The 14,971-nt window shown below is 43.1% G+C and overlaps 1 protein-coding gene across 1 annotated transcript in view; it reads left to right on the top strand.

Moving 5' to 3' along the window:
* Positions 1 to 14,971, top strand: part of Neb (nebulin) — a 185,246-nt gene that overhangs the window by 84,878 nt on the left and 85,397 nt on the right. Inside the window, exons 63-70 of the mRNA XM_026778640.1 lie at positions 1,685 to 1,888; positions 2,395 to 2,499; positions 4,376 to 4,483; positions 5,666 to 5,977; positions 6,582 to 6,785; positions 8,895 to 8,999; positions 13,052 to 13,159; positions 14,135 to 14,446. Of these exons, the coding sequence (XP_026634441.1) occupies positions 1,685 to 1,888; positions 2,395 to 2,499; positions 4,376 to 4,483; positions 5,666 to 5,977; positions 6,582 to 6,785; positions 8,895 to 8,999; positions 13,052 to 13,159; positions 14,135 to 14,446 (1,458 nt within the window). The remainder of the gene's footprint in view (positions 1 to 1,684; positions 1,889 to 2,394; positions 2,500 to 4,375; positions 4,484 to 5,665; positions 5,978 to 6,581; positions 6,786 to 8,894; positions 9,000 to 13,051; positions 13,160 to 14,134; positions 14,447 to 14,971) is intronic.

Genomic DNA, 14,971 nt, shown 5'->3' with positions numbered 1-14,971 from the left:
AAAATATTTTCTTCTATTCTTTAGGAAGTTAACTATTTTTGAAAAGGAAAATTTTTATTTTAAAAAAATTCCTCTGGAAAGCTGGAGATGTAACTCAGTGGTAGAGTGCTTGTCTAGTGTATGTAAGCCTGGATCTAATCCCACCACACACACACACACACACACACACACACACACACACACACACACTCACTCACTCCTCTACGATTTGCTATTGTTTTCCTTGGTGGTTCCAGTCATTAGATTGCTAATGACAGCGCAGGATTCAAGCTGCTCTCAGAAGATGATGAAGCTGCTGTGTTTGCAAGCTGTTGGACAGTTCTCCTGACATTTGCGCTGTGTGGAGTGTCAGATGCTAATGACTTAAACCAAGCATCTATTGGCGGTGGATGTGCTGTCTCGGAGCTGGGTGTGAGGAGCACATTTCCAACCCGGCGTGTTTGATAAATATTTGAGGCAATTACAAAGCATTAGAGAGCTTTGGAGAATGAGAGGAATCCACAACAATTATGCATTAATGACCCTTCCTCAGAGCTGTCCCACCGCCTGCCAGACTCCCGCATCTGCTCTGTGCTTAGGGGATTGGTGAAGAAGGATTGGTGGTCACAAACAGTCGCTGATATACTGTCGGCCATGGTTTGCCAAGTGCCTGTTCTGGGCTGCCTTCCCTGCACCATGGTTGGTCTTGGTGCTGCAGGAGGCATGCCCTGCAGATACTGCAAACACCATATTAGCCAGCCTTGCTGTGGCTCTTCAAGTGTGCTAAGCAGTCGGCCCTGGGCTGTGCCAGGAGTCTTTGTCTATGAAATCCACATGTATTTTTTCATCCGATTCCCAAGGCTGCTGAAATTCTCCTAGATAGATGACCAGGGGGGTCCAGCAACATTGTTGGGAAATACGAGATCTTGAGAAAAAAAAAAAATGGCAAGATGGATGCCTATGGAAACTAGCTTGAGCCTTCTACCCTGAGAACTTGGTGGGGAAGGGACTGAGATCCTAGCCCATGTGCATTTATTGTCCCCAACTTGGGCAGTATGACAACTGTCCACATTTTGGGGGCATTGATAATTCCTTATTATTATATGTCACTTGAAGTCACTTATTTTTTTAAGAAGATAATTTGAAATATGATAAAAAGTGCACTGAAAGCAACAATCTAGATCAATCCAACCCCCCCAAAACACTGCACATAAAATTTCCCCACCCACATTGCTCCACATGCCAATTTCATTAAAATATATATTAATGTTTCTGCATGTTGTCACTATTCTTAGAAAGGAAACATTTTGATAGCTACAGAATGTTTCATGAGGTTATGGCCATATCTGGATTTACTGGTAACTTGTGGGAATTCATGATTCCTCTCACTCTGGGTTGGCATTCTGTCCCTGGTACATTATTTATAAAAGTCGCTAGCGTGACTGACAGGCCTTCCTTAGGATCAGTCCTTTCCCAACACTGACAATACTTGGCATATTTTGGTTGTAAATAGGAAACGGTGTCTGGGTTTTTTTGAGCACGGTTGTTTTTGTCATGCGCTTGCGCCATGCATCAAGCCTACTCTCTCTGAAAACAATAGATCCTCACTTTCTTACTGAGGTCATTTGCATCTTTCCAATAAGTGGACTTTACCCCGCACTGTTGCCCTGGATGAAGAGCCCCTGCCTTCTTTCCCTCTTCCCAGAATGTGTACAAGTCAGATCTCCAGTGGCTGAGAGGCATTGGCTGGGTACCCATCGGGTCTCTGGATGTGGTCAAGTGCAAGAGAGCCGCGGAGATCCTGAGTGACAACATCTACCGCCAACCTCCAGACAAGTTCAAGTTCACTAGTGTGACGGATTCTCTGGAGCAGGTGCTGGCCAAGAACAACGCCCTCAACATGAACAAGGTGAGCCCGGCCACCTCGGACTCCGCAGGCTTCACGCCTTGAATGACTAATGGATTCAAAGTTCTCCCTAAGGGACAGAATCACATTTAACTTTGAAATTTAGTAAGTCTCATTGTTTCCAGTTTTAGTCTTAGTATCAAGCAGTGTCCCTAGCCTCTAGTCCAGAGGTTCTCAACCTTCCTAAGGCTGTAACCCTTTAATAAAGTGCCTCATGCTGTGGTGACTTTCATGAATAAATTATCTTGTTACTACTACATAAATGTAGTTTTGCTACTCATGAATCATAATGTAATATCTGATACAGAGGATATCTGATATGTGACCCTGTGAAAGGGTCATTCGACCCTAACGGGGGGTCGTGACCCCCAGGTTGACAACCACTGCTCTAGTACAATCAAATGTAGCTCACTTTCCCTAAATAAATCAACAATAATCCTCTTTCAGTTTGACTTTTGGAGTGCCTATCTTAAACGATTTTCTTTCAACACCTTGTCTTATTTTTATAGCGATTATACACAGAGGCCTGGGACAAAGACAAGATTCAAATTCACGTAATGCCTGATACACCGGAGATCATGCTGGCGAGGCAGAACAGAATCAACTACAGTGAGGTAGGAGGCCTCCAGCGCCATGTGGAGATTCTCACGTGGGCTGGTGGGAGATGCAGGCACTCGGTAACGTGTCTCTTTCCTGTGAGCGTCGGCCCCTCGCCTTCTGTTCCTGGGTTGAATACTACATTTCATGAGATTCTGCAGGCAAACTGAACTCGCTCTGTTTCTTACACATTGAAGTCGTTCCTAAAGTAAACAGATAGACCAAGGAGTGGCTTTGGGCACTGGTAAGGAGTTAGTTAGCCAGATAAAACACTGGCTCGTTATTAACACCAGTAACTAATGTTCATGTACCTGGAATTCAAGTTCAACGTGGTATATTTAATTATATATATATTTGGATTTTCGAGACAGGGTTTCTCTGTAGCTTTTTGGTTCCTGTCCTGGAACTAGGTCTTGTAGACCAGGCTGGCCTCGAACTCACAGAGATCCGCCTGCCTCTGCCTCCCGAGTGCTGGGATTAAAGGCGTGTGCCACCACCGCCCAGCTATTTAATTGGCTGTGTCTCATAGCCCCAGCAGAGAGCCTTCTTCACTAATGCACACCTCTTCCCCACACTGAGCTTGACTTAAAATTGAGAAATGAAACGAAGGGGCAGAAACTATAGTCAAAATACCACTGTTTTAAAACGTGCTAGAACCAGCACATTGCGAGAGCTAAGTGAGCTGTGGCAGAGCAGGCAGCCTGCCCTCACCGGGCTTCAGAGATGATAACCTCCTGAGAGGAGAGGAGACGCGCTACCCAGAGGGGAGAGACTGGTACATGGCACAGATCCTTCCTCAGCCATCAGCTAAGTCCCCGCACCGTCCAGGGCGGAGAGAGGAGCAAGGAGTAGAAAGGTCAGGAAAGGGATCAGAGGTAGAGGACCTGAGGCTCCTTTACAACAGTCCGCTCCATCAACAATGCCAAGTGCTGGTTTATCCACAGAAAGTGCAGTTTTATAGACATGTGTCCCTAATAGAGAACCAAAATCTAGTCTTGAGGGTATAGTCAGCTATCTTCTAAGTTACATCAAAATCTAGTCTTGAGATTATAGTCAAGTATATTCTAAGTTATACCAAAATCTAGTCTTGAGAGTATAGTCAAGTATATTCTAAGTTATACCAAAATCTAGTCTTGAGAGTATAGTCAAGTATATTCTAAGTTATACCAAAATCTAGTCTTGAGAGTATAGTCAAGTATATTCTAAGTTATACCAAAATCTAGTCTTGAGATTATAGTCAACTATACTATAAGTTATATTTTTTATTTGATTTTTAAACACTGTGAGATATTGCCTGTTGTAATTAAAGATAGGTAGTGAAGAAATGAACAATAATACCTGCCATATAAGTAAGATGAATAATATTGAGTATATTTCTCTCCCGTTTCCTTTTTACTCAGCAGCATGTATAGATTACATTTTATCTATATTAATAAATTATGTAAGTCTATATCAATAGTTTTATCATTAATCTATAAGTGATATATAAACATGTAATGATAAAATATCTAATAAATTATTATATCAATTTTAATACCCATTACTACACCTAATCCATTTCTGACACTAGCTTTTTTGGCTTGGGGAACATTTTGTTGTTGTTGTTTTCCAAGGCAGTTGTTTTTCTGTATAGCCTTGACTGTCCTGGAATTCTCTCTGTAAACCAGGCAAACTCAGAGATCCACCTACCTCTACCTCCTGAGTGCTGGGATTAAAGGTGTGCACCACCATGCCCAGCTAAATACTTTTTTGGAAGAATAGAATAGAATTCATTTGCTTTTCCCTGTCATCAGGACCTTAGGTCGTATCCAGTTCAGTCCTTTAAAAGTCACGTGGTGGGAGTCACCTGATACTCTCCAAATGGTTGCTCTTAACCTTCTTCTCTTTCTGCAGAGTCTGTATAAACTTGCCAATGAAGAAGCAAAGAAGAAAGGCTATGACCTGCGCGTTGATGCCATCCCCATTGTGGCAGCCAAGGCCTCCAGAGATATCGCCAGTGACGTGAGTAGTGGCTTGTATGTATGTGGCTAGAAGGGCTGAGAAGCAGGCTCAGTGACACAGTGACAAGATGCATTCGAAATGCTGGTTAGAACACATCTATTGACTTATTTTTAAATCACATAAATTTTATTTTTTTTATTCCAAAAGGTTAAAGCCCAGGTACCATTAGTTTAAAATTGAATCATAATCTATAGTATTATGGGTCTATAATTATGGAAAAGTTATCTTTATATTTGATCCTATCTTTCATAGGCATAGGAAATACTAGAAGATAACTTGATTATATTCATTGTTCAACAGATGAAGACCTGGTATGGGACAGGAAACTAGACTACCTTTCCCCAAACTTGCTCTGTATTATTGCCGAAATTTTTCTTTGAAAATTGTCTGAAGTGCACCCTTCCCATTATCTAGTGAAAATAGAAAGACAAAGATGCACAAAACCAAGAATGACGAGTTCAAATACTTCTCCTGCTGTCTCTGAAAGGTCCTGGATAGAATGTAGACTACAGTAGATCTACGTTAAAATTTCAATGACCCTGTCACCAAAGAGCACCGAGGTAGCCACTCCCACCGAGGTAGCCACGCCCACCCAGGTAGCCACGCCCACCCAGGTAGCCGCTCCCACCACCACCACCAAAGTATTAACGTGCTCGAGCCCACGTCATTTTCTCACTTGTGGAAGCCTCGCTGCGGCCATACTTGGCACAGGACATGCAGCATGGAGGTCTGGTCCTGCCCATTTCTGGGAGTCAAGAGACTTAGTGAACGTCCCCAGAGCCAGACTCAAGGTGGCAGTGTGAGGATTGTGGGAGACGAAATCACACCTACCAACTGAAGAGTAATATTCATGAAATCACACATAAGAGTTCTAGTTAGTGGTTATACTGGCCAAAGATGACGAGAAAGCAGTATACATTTCTGATTTGGCTTTTGAAAAATATTACTACCTTTATGTCCAGAGACTTGATGTCTGCAAGAAATAGGATATTTTTAGCTTGGCCTGTATTCCCACTAGAGTGTTGCTGGGCATTTAAACCACAGTTTAGAATAGAGATATGGAAATATGCAGATAACTTTATTTCTTAGCAAGAACTGAAAAATAGCAAGATTTTAAAGTAATTAAACTCTTAACCCATTTCATTAATTTTTTTGAAAAAAAAATGACCATTTTTATTTTAGTACAAATACAAAGATGGCTACCGTAAGCAGCTGGGCCACCATATTGGGGCTAGAAACATCGAAGATGACCCCAAGATGATGTGGTCCATGCACGTGGCTAAGATCCAGAGTGACCGGGAGTACAAGAAGGACTTTGAGAAGTGGAAGACCAAGTTCAGCAGCCCGGTGGACATGCTGGGCGTGGTGCTGGCCAAGAAGTGCCAGACCCTGGTCAGCGACGTAGACTACAAGAACTACCTGCACCAGTGGACATGTCTGCCTGACCAGAATGACGTCATCCATGCTCGGCAGGCCTATGACCTCCAGAGCGATGTGAGTGCCGAGACCTGTGGGAATCCCACTCCTGGTAGTAATTCACAATAACGTTTATGTTTAATATTGGGTAGAGCCCTCAGGGAGCTGACGCATCTTATTTCTACTTCTCAGTCTTTCAACTGCGCTCTACATATTTTTTTAAAAGAGAACCTTATATATTCTACAAGATGAAATACAGTTTTGCCTTCATATTTTTTTTCCTGATTTTTTTAAAGGCAGGGTTTCTCTGTAGCTTTGAAGTCTGTCCTAGAACTCACTCTGTAGACTAGGCTGGCCTTGAACTCACAGAGATTCACCTGACTCTGCCTCCTAAAGTGCTGGGATTAAAGGCGCGTGCCACCACCACCTGGCTTGCCTTCATATTTTTAAAGACATATACAAAGCTTAAGGTTTCCCAAGGTTTCCAGTCCTTAGTCTTCATTTTTGAGACCAAGTGTCATAACAAGCTCAGTAGCGCCCGCTTTCATGTTGGATCTCACTAGAACATTTAAAATCTTTTAGTGGATGAATGGAAATGGCTAGGTCCCCACTGGGATGTGGTGAAGTATAAGACCAACACAGAGATTCTTGGTGATAACATCTGCCCTTTCCCTCTTCCCAGAATGTGTACAAGTCAGATCTCCAGTGGCTGAGAGGCATCGGCTGGGTCCCCATCGGATCTCTGGATGTGGTCAAGTGCAAGAGGGCCGCGGAGATCCTGAGTGACAACATCTACCGCCAGCCTCCAGACAAGTTCAAGTTCACCAGTGTGACAGATTCTCTGGAGCAGGTGCTGGCGAAGAGCAATGCCCTCAACATGAACAAGGTGAGTGCCCAGTCTAAGGAAAACCAAAGCAGGAGTGTGCTCATTTAGATTGAGTAGCTATGGTCTCTAAGTTGGTCTTCTTTTATTTTATCCAGTTAAATCCTTATCCTAAGTACAGTGGTTTAGTTGAGTTCTTCATATCCTTATAGAAAAATTTCAAATACGGACAGGGGAGTTTCTGGTTTGTTGTCTCTTTGTGAAATGGTTAGTCAGCGTTACAGATAGAATTCCTTGGGGCTGGAGAGATGGTTCGGCAGCTAAGAGTGCCTACTGCACATGCCAAGGAGCCAAGTCAGTGCCTTGCACCCATGCCAGTCAGCTAACAACCATCTGCAAGAACACTTCGAGGGATCTGACTTCTCTGACCTCCGTGGGCATCTGCACTCATGTACACAGACCCAAACACAGACCCACATGCGTGCACAGGATTAAAAATTTAAAAATATTAAAATCGGGGTGGAGAGATGGCTCAGCCGGTAAAGGCTAGGCTCACAACCAAAAATATGCCACGCACCGCGCCCCCCTGTCTGCGCTCGGTACACTTTTACCCAGTTAGCAAGCTTCAGGAAAAGGGGGCTGGAGGTTGAGAATAAAGACGCAGAGACAGACCGACACGCAGACCTTTAACACTGATACTAAGACCCCAAGGATGCCCCCTTTATTGTGTTTAGGGGCAAATTATATAGAGAGAAACGCCCCAGCCAAACCCACCAGAAACCATTCTCCTGCCATCAGGAACTGCTGAAGGTCTCCTGCTCAGAGCAGCTGTAGGCTATTCAAGTAACCATGGAGTTGTTTCACCACATAAGAGGCATTAGCAATATTAACAGATGTCACACAAATGGAATGATGAACAAGACATTTGTTGTACTAGCCACAAGTCCACCTGCTCCTACAATAAGGAAGTCTCTTGATTTAAATTCGCTCTGCTGCAGAGGGTGTGTGGGAAATAGTATGAGAAACCAACCTGGGATGCTTGACAGGCTTAAGTTGCTCTCTTGTCTTCCCTAAAAGCCAGTATTCTCCTGAGGAGATGCTGTCACTCTCTCCTGAGTACAGGTTCAGTAGAGCGCTGGCCAAAGTGAATCTAGGTGCAGTAGAGACCAAAAGGCTGTGTGGTCAGGAGGGTCTTCTGTTTTATAAAAAATTTAGGGGGGAGATGTTGGGGGAGCAGTGTGACCCCAGATCCTGAATTTCTTGTAAACAACTTGTTTTCCCCTGATCTCTGAGTGCCTACAGCTGCTCTGAGCAGGAGACCCTCAGGAGTTCCTGATGGCAGGAGAGTGGTTTCTGGTGGGTTTGGCTGGGGCGTGGCTATCTCTATATAATCTGCCCCTGAACACAATAAAGGGGGCATTCTTGGGGAATTCAATGATGTCCCATGTCTCTGTCTGTCTGTCTGTGTGTGTTTGTGTATTTTCACCTCCAGTCCCCTTTCCCGCAGCTCACGAACTGGGTGCCAGCGCACCGAATGCAGACACAGGGGCGTGGTGAGCAGCAAAATTATAAAAATATTAAAATTGAAGGCTGTTTGGGGCTCAACATCTTTTTCTTTTTCTTGGTTTTTCAAGACAAGGTTTCTCTGTGTAACAGCCCTGGCTGACCTGGAACTAGTTCTTGTAGACCAGGCTGGCCTTAAACTCACTGAGATCTGCCTGCCTCTGCCTCCCGAGTGCTGGGAATAAAAGCATGCACCACCACTGCCTGGCTCAACATCATTTAAGTCTGCTAAAATAATGTTTTGTTGATATTGAATCTTCTTTCTTAAAACTTAATGGGAAGAGTTTTAATATAGCCATAGTAAACATATGGATATATATAAATATACTGGGAAATACATGATTTTGAAATTTTAATTGGGTTTTGAGTGACCTGGTAGTGTGTGTGTGTGTGTGTGTTTGTCTGTGTATTTTTCTCACATTAATATATGTTTATATTTATAGTAGATACCCTATAAAAATCAAAGGGATTGACTAGACTGTTAACCATGTACACAGTACAGTAGGCAAGAGGCTGTTTTTCAGTTTTTTTCAGTTTGCTCATGGTCTCTTCTGTTTAAAACATGTTTGTTTGTTTTTTTTTCTGATCCTTTTGTTTTCTCCTTCACAGCGCTTGTACACAGAAGCCTGGGAGAAAGACAAGACCCAAATCCACATAATGCCCGATACACCCGAAATTATGTTGGCCAGACAAAACAAAATAAATTACAGTGAGGTAAGACCTACCTGCTCTTGATTTCCTCATCTGTTCACACTGACTTTGGCTGATGTAGGAACGTCAGACTGTCACTCAGCACAGTCATGATGCAGTCCACTCTTCTTAGGTTTGGTTTTATACTCACTATCTTACTTTAAATTTGGATATTGTTGTATCAAAAATTAGAAAGACAAACACAGCCGGGCGGTGGTGCCGCGCGCCTTTAATCACAGCACTTTAGGAGGCAGAAGTAGGTGGATCTCAGTGAGTTTGAGGCCAGCCTGATCTACAAGAGTTGGTTCCAGGACAGGCTCCAAAGCTACAGAGAAACCCTGTCTCGAAAAACAAAAACAAACAAACAAACAAAAAGACAAACACAAAAGTATAAGTCCTTACAATCAACCACTAATAAGTAAATAATAATTTCAAATAAAAAGTAGTTATTGCCTGAGCTAGAAAGGTGGGTCGGCGGGTAAAGCAGTGCTATGCAAATGTCATGGCCTGAGCTCAGACCCTTTGAAACCATGTGAGGCCAGACGTGCTAAGTGAGCATCTTAATAGTTCCAGAAGGAATGAAAGGTGAGGGTAGAGACAGAATTCCTGAAAATCCCCAGGCGAGCTAGCCAGGCACACACAGGAGAGGGCATCTCGAACAGGATGGAAAGTGAAAACTGACACTTAGGGTTGTCCTCTGACTCCTCAAGTGCACTGTGGTGTGAGTGTGCCTGGACACACACACACACACACGGGGAAGGGAAGGGAAAAGGAGATGTACACGTGCAAAGATCCAAAGAAATTGTGTTGTTCATCAAATTGGGACTTGTTTTGGAATGTATTCTGCATATTTGCTTTCTTCAGTTGCCTCATCTATAAAGTATCTAGAAACTTTTGAGATGACAAAAATCTAGACTATGGGGTAGGATGAAAACTGATGTAGTAATGGTTTAATAAATTTTAATGTCTTTCTTTTACCCTCAAGTCACCATGAAAATTAGTATAAGAGGGCCCCAAGAGAGATGCATGGATTTCCCTAGAAAGGGGAAATAGGAGAAAATTAAATGTGTTTAATATATTTGAAATAGCAAAGTTTATTAACAAGATCCAAATGCAAATGAGAGGTTTTTTTTTTAATTCATCCTTTTCAAAATTGCCTAGGAGCAATTAAATTTTTCTTACCGTTGAAGTGTATTAGAGGCATTAGAATCTAAGGGGAAATAATTATCTTTACAGTGCAGAATTGCTACTACATAAGTAGTTTCTTACTCGATTGTCCTTGTCCAGGTGGAGAATCTATCTGATTGATTCAAGCATTCTGATCTTTAAGCTTTTACTCTCAAGACTTGATCAAGTTTTTATCTTACCTGTATTCATCTATTAATACACATTTATTTGTAATAACAAAGTCTTAAAGAAAAGGCATGTTTCTTATCTCATATAGCAAAGAGTAATCAATAAAAAGGGTGAAATTTTCCTTCCTCTATCATCAAAGAACAGACTCACCAAAAATATCTGACCAGCCCTGGCTCATCCACATTAGGGCAGGCTCCTGCCCCAACCCAGCCACGTTAGGGTGGGGTTCTGCCACATTAAGGGGTCTCCTGCCTCAGCTTAGCCATGTTAGGGGAGCTCCTGCCCGGCTCAGTCACTTTAGGGGAGATCCTGCCCCAGCTCAGCCACACTGGGGTAGGTTTCTCTGCTGAACCTGGCCTTGCTGAGCCTCAGGCAGATGCAGCTAACTTCTGTCCCAGGTTGTGATGAGGCTCCTGCTTACCTGAGGAGGAATGAAATAGATTTTCCTTTTAGACTAGTAAGAGAAGATCAGGATATTTTTTAATTGTAAAATTTCCAACTTGGTTTATTTTCTTTAAAATGTCAAGATTAATTTCCCAGCCCCTGTTTTCTGAAGATGAGGTTTAAGAATGACCCCCGTTGGATGACTGTGAAAGGCATTGCCGAGGGCTTTCACCCCACAGTTCACTCCTTGACTGCAAATGAAACGAACACACCTCAACCTTGTCTCGTGTATGCTCCTGCAGCTACTCTAGCTACCCTGCACGTGTGACTTCCCAAAACAAGCTTTAAATCAAGACCTTGGAGATAACAAAAAGTGCCGTGTGCCTCAAAACACGGTGCCTCTTTCAAAGGTCGGAAAAACTAAAGAAATCTGACCTGAGGTCGTGAGCTGGCTCCAGACAATTTTTCTTGATTATACCATGAGGTCATAGTTAAGGCTTTGTTCTGGGATGAAAAAATATAATAGATGGGTTATAGGATTTGACGCTATAAAAGAAATATTCTGGGGCTGTAGAGGTGACTGGGCAGTTAAGAGGGCCCCCTACACTTCCCGAGGACCCAGGACCCAGCACTCCACATAGATTAGCTTATTGCCACCTGTGACTCTAGCTCCAGGGGATCTGCTGGCATATATTCACTTGACATATATTCACACAGACACGTATACATACCCATAAATAAGGAAATAAATATTCTGTAAAAAAAAAAAGTTTAGGAGTGAAGTTTGTAGTGATTTATAATTTTCTCCTAATTGGTTGAATAATTTAAAATAAATTTTAATTTAATTTAAAAATCTGTAGAGCACTGCATTTGATTTAATCTGTATCACTAAAGTGGTCTTTATTGATAGAGAAATACAGATAGCAAATAGACAAATATATATGACAGAGTCCAGGAGAGAAACACAAACAAGGAGAAAAGTGGGATGCTCACTGAGATTGACCTTGTCGTGAAACTTTCTACAGGTTTTGAGAGAGGAAAAGGCCCACTCTGGAGTGTCAGAGCATCTGTTGAGAATCTCTGCCCAAGCGTGCTTACATAAGGGCCTTACTTTCTTTTTTTTTTAAATATGTGTTTGCTTATTATGTATACAGCATTCCTTCCATGTATGTCTGCAGGCCAGAAGAGGGCACCAGACCTCATTACAGATGGTTGTGAGCCACCATGTGGTTGCTGGGAATTGAACTCAGGAACTCTGGAAGAGCAGTCAGTGCTCTTAACCTCTGAGCCATCTCTCCAGCCCAGGGCCTTACTTTCTAAAAGCACAAAGCATGCTTCTGTCCCTGGCACGACACCATACAACTGAGGCGCCATACATACACACAAAACTGTGCGGAATGACCATTTAATTCATTTGTGGTCATCAGAATCTTTTCTATTCAAAGCTCGGTGAGCTTCTCGAAGTAACACGTCTCATTAAGAGATCTAGGAACTTTTTATAATTAAGATCTGTTTATTAAAGTAAATGTTTTGCCAGGCATGGTGCACATACCATTCATCCGGTTTATCTCAGCACCGAGGAACATAGGGTCGGAGGGTTGTAAGTTCTAGGCCAGCCTGGACTACACTGTCATGAAATCAGAGTGGTGGTGGTTTTGATTTATTGAGCAATATTAGCAATGACTGTAAAGTACACTGTTTCAGTAGACTTTCAGGATGATTGTAAAGATACCAACAAAGTTGTTCAAAATTTGTGAACAAAGAAATTGAACAGTGACGATGTTTTCTCATTTCAGATTAAAAACAGAATCTTTTCTTTTTCTGGCTCATCAGTCTTTGGTATTTGCTATCGCTGTGTCTGCTACCAATTCCTGGCAGCTGAGACCAATTACTCATAAGCAATTGAATATTAGCAGAGTCTCATTGCGGCATGCTTTCAATCATGAGCACATGCTTACAGTGATCTGTTGTATATTGTCATAGAGTAATGCAGGTAGAGTTGTTCCTGTTTCAAACCTGGAATCCTTGCATCCTTCTTCGCTGGTTTAAGAATGGAGTAAGTTCTTACTGACTTAAACACCACCGAGAACTGCTGACTTCGTGTCTAAAACCTGTAAGGGTGTGCAAGAAAAGCATCATGTTACAATTTACTGAATGCAAAATTTCCATTTAACTTAATAGCTTGGAAAAATTCTTTTTGTTTCGTTGTTTTGTTTTGGTTAAGAATGCATAGTTCTACATCCAAGGGTTGTCTTCTTTTGACCCCCTGCCCCAAAAATGTGGTTTTCTAGCGAATGTGAGTTCTCTAACAGAAAGTATCTTCCCTCTTTCCCCAGAGCCTCTATCGCCAGGCCATGGAAGAAGCTAAGAAGGAAGGCTACGACTTGAGAAGCGATGCTATTCCCATCGTGGCCGCCAAGGCTTCCCGGGACATCGCTAGTGATGTAAGCACTGACTAGGCACCCAGTCAGGCCAGCCCCTAGCACAGGGATCCCCCTTCTGTAACACTGTAGGACTTCTCGGTGCTCCTCTTACCTCACCAACCCCACTGAGTAGAGGTGGGACCTGGATAAAACCTGCTCATGATCCCAGGCTCATAGTTTACACTGCACTGTACTCTCTTGAGCTTGCTTTTCATCTTTCTTAAATAGAGCAGGCGTCTCACAGTCAGATGGACTGTGTTGAGCTGCTCATGAACACTCATGATACACTGGAGAGAATGGATGCAAACATGAAATGGGCGTAGCTAAGTTTGCCCATACAGGAAGGAAGGTGGAGGATAGCCAAAGGCTGAAGGTCATTGTTTCTGTACTCTGAAAATGAAGATAGCAGATTCCTGGACATGTTTAAAATTATCCGAAAGTAGAAACAGTTGTCTAACTTTATAGCTTTTAAACCTTTTTTGTTAAGGCTGGAAAAGGTGAAACTGACTACAGTGACTAGTGATTAAATGTATGATCCAATAGTGCTCCATATTTTCCCACTGTCAGGCAAAAACAGCCCTGTAACTTCCTCATCTTATGAAACCCAAACTGCACACCTACTAAATAACAGAATTTGTCTATTTCAAAATGATGCCTCCTGGCTTACATGTATGCTTCTGGAGGCTGTACATAGTAACATATGTGCTATATTTCTCTGCCTTTCCAAGGAGAAGCCTGGGAACCCCGCAGGCACACACCCCCGGGGTGCTCTCTAGCAGGCTGCTTGGTAGGGCTTCTGGGGCACTGGATTAGCTTGTGGCTGCGATTGGACAGCCTCTTCCAGTCATCACTTTTGGCCAGATTTTGCCAGCATGTGATTCTGCGACTTATGGTGGGGTTCTTCTTGCCTCGAGGCATGACGTCACAAAAGCAGCCAGCAGCGATCCTCTCCACCTCCTCCTTCCTCCTTATGCTTATGGGTTGTGTCTCTTTCAGTACAAATATAAAGAAGCCTACCGGAAGCAGTTGGGTCACCACATTGGCGCCCGAGCCATACACGATGATCCCAAGATGATGTGGTCCCTCCACATTGCCAAAGTGCAGAGTGACCGTGAATATAAAAAAGAGTTTGAGAAATACAAGACACGATACAGCAGCCCAGTGGACATGCTCGGGATTGTGTTAGCCAAGAAGTGTCAGACCTTAGTCAGTGATGTGGACTACAAACACCTCCTGCATGAATGGACGTGCCTGCCCGACCAGAATGATGTCATACAGGCACGGAAAGCATACGACCTCCAGAGTGATGTAAGTATCTGTGGTATGGGATAAAAACATATCAGAAGAAAGTCTGTGAGATTCTGACTAGTGTCAAGGACCGGAAATCTAAATGCCCCTAGAAGTAGGAGTTTCTCATTGGGGACCCCTCCAAAAGTTGTGGGTAAAAAGGAAGTAAATACTATCAATGTTATACAGAATTTAGCTTCCTAGTGATTCGGGCTTCTTTTGTCTGAATCAACTAACAATTAGCCCTCAAAATAACATTGCTGACCCCGTCATTGTGGCTCACACCTGTAATCCCAGAACCTTGGAAGTGGAGGCAGAAAGATCGGGAGTTTAAAGCCAGCCTTAGCTATAAGACCCTGCCAAGGAAGGAAGGAACGGAAGGAGGGAAGGAAGGAGGGAGGAAGGAAGGAAATAAGGGAGAGAGGAAGGGAGGGAGGAAGGAAATAAGGGAGGGAAGGAGGGAGGGAGGAAGGAAGGAAGGGAGGAGGGAGGAAGGAAGGAAGGGAGGGAAGGAGGGAGGAAGGAAGGAAGGGAGGGAAGGAGGGA

Source organism: Microtus ochrogaster, chromosome 4, assembly GCF_000317375.1.
Source record: "Microtus ochrogaster isolate Prairie Vole_2 chromosome 4, MicOch1.0, whole genome shotgun sequence".
Classification (NCBI taxonomy): domain Eukaryota; kingdom Metazoa; phylum Chordata; class Mammalia; order Rodentia; family Cricetidae; genus Microtus; species Microtus ochrogaster.
The sequence above is the reverse complement of the archived record's forward strand: the minus strand, read 5'-3'. Positions and strand labels throughout refer to the sequence as shown.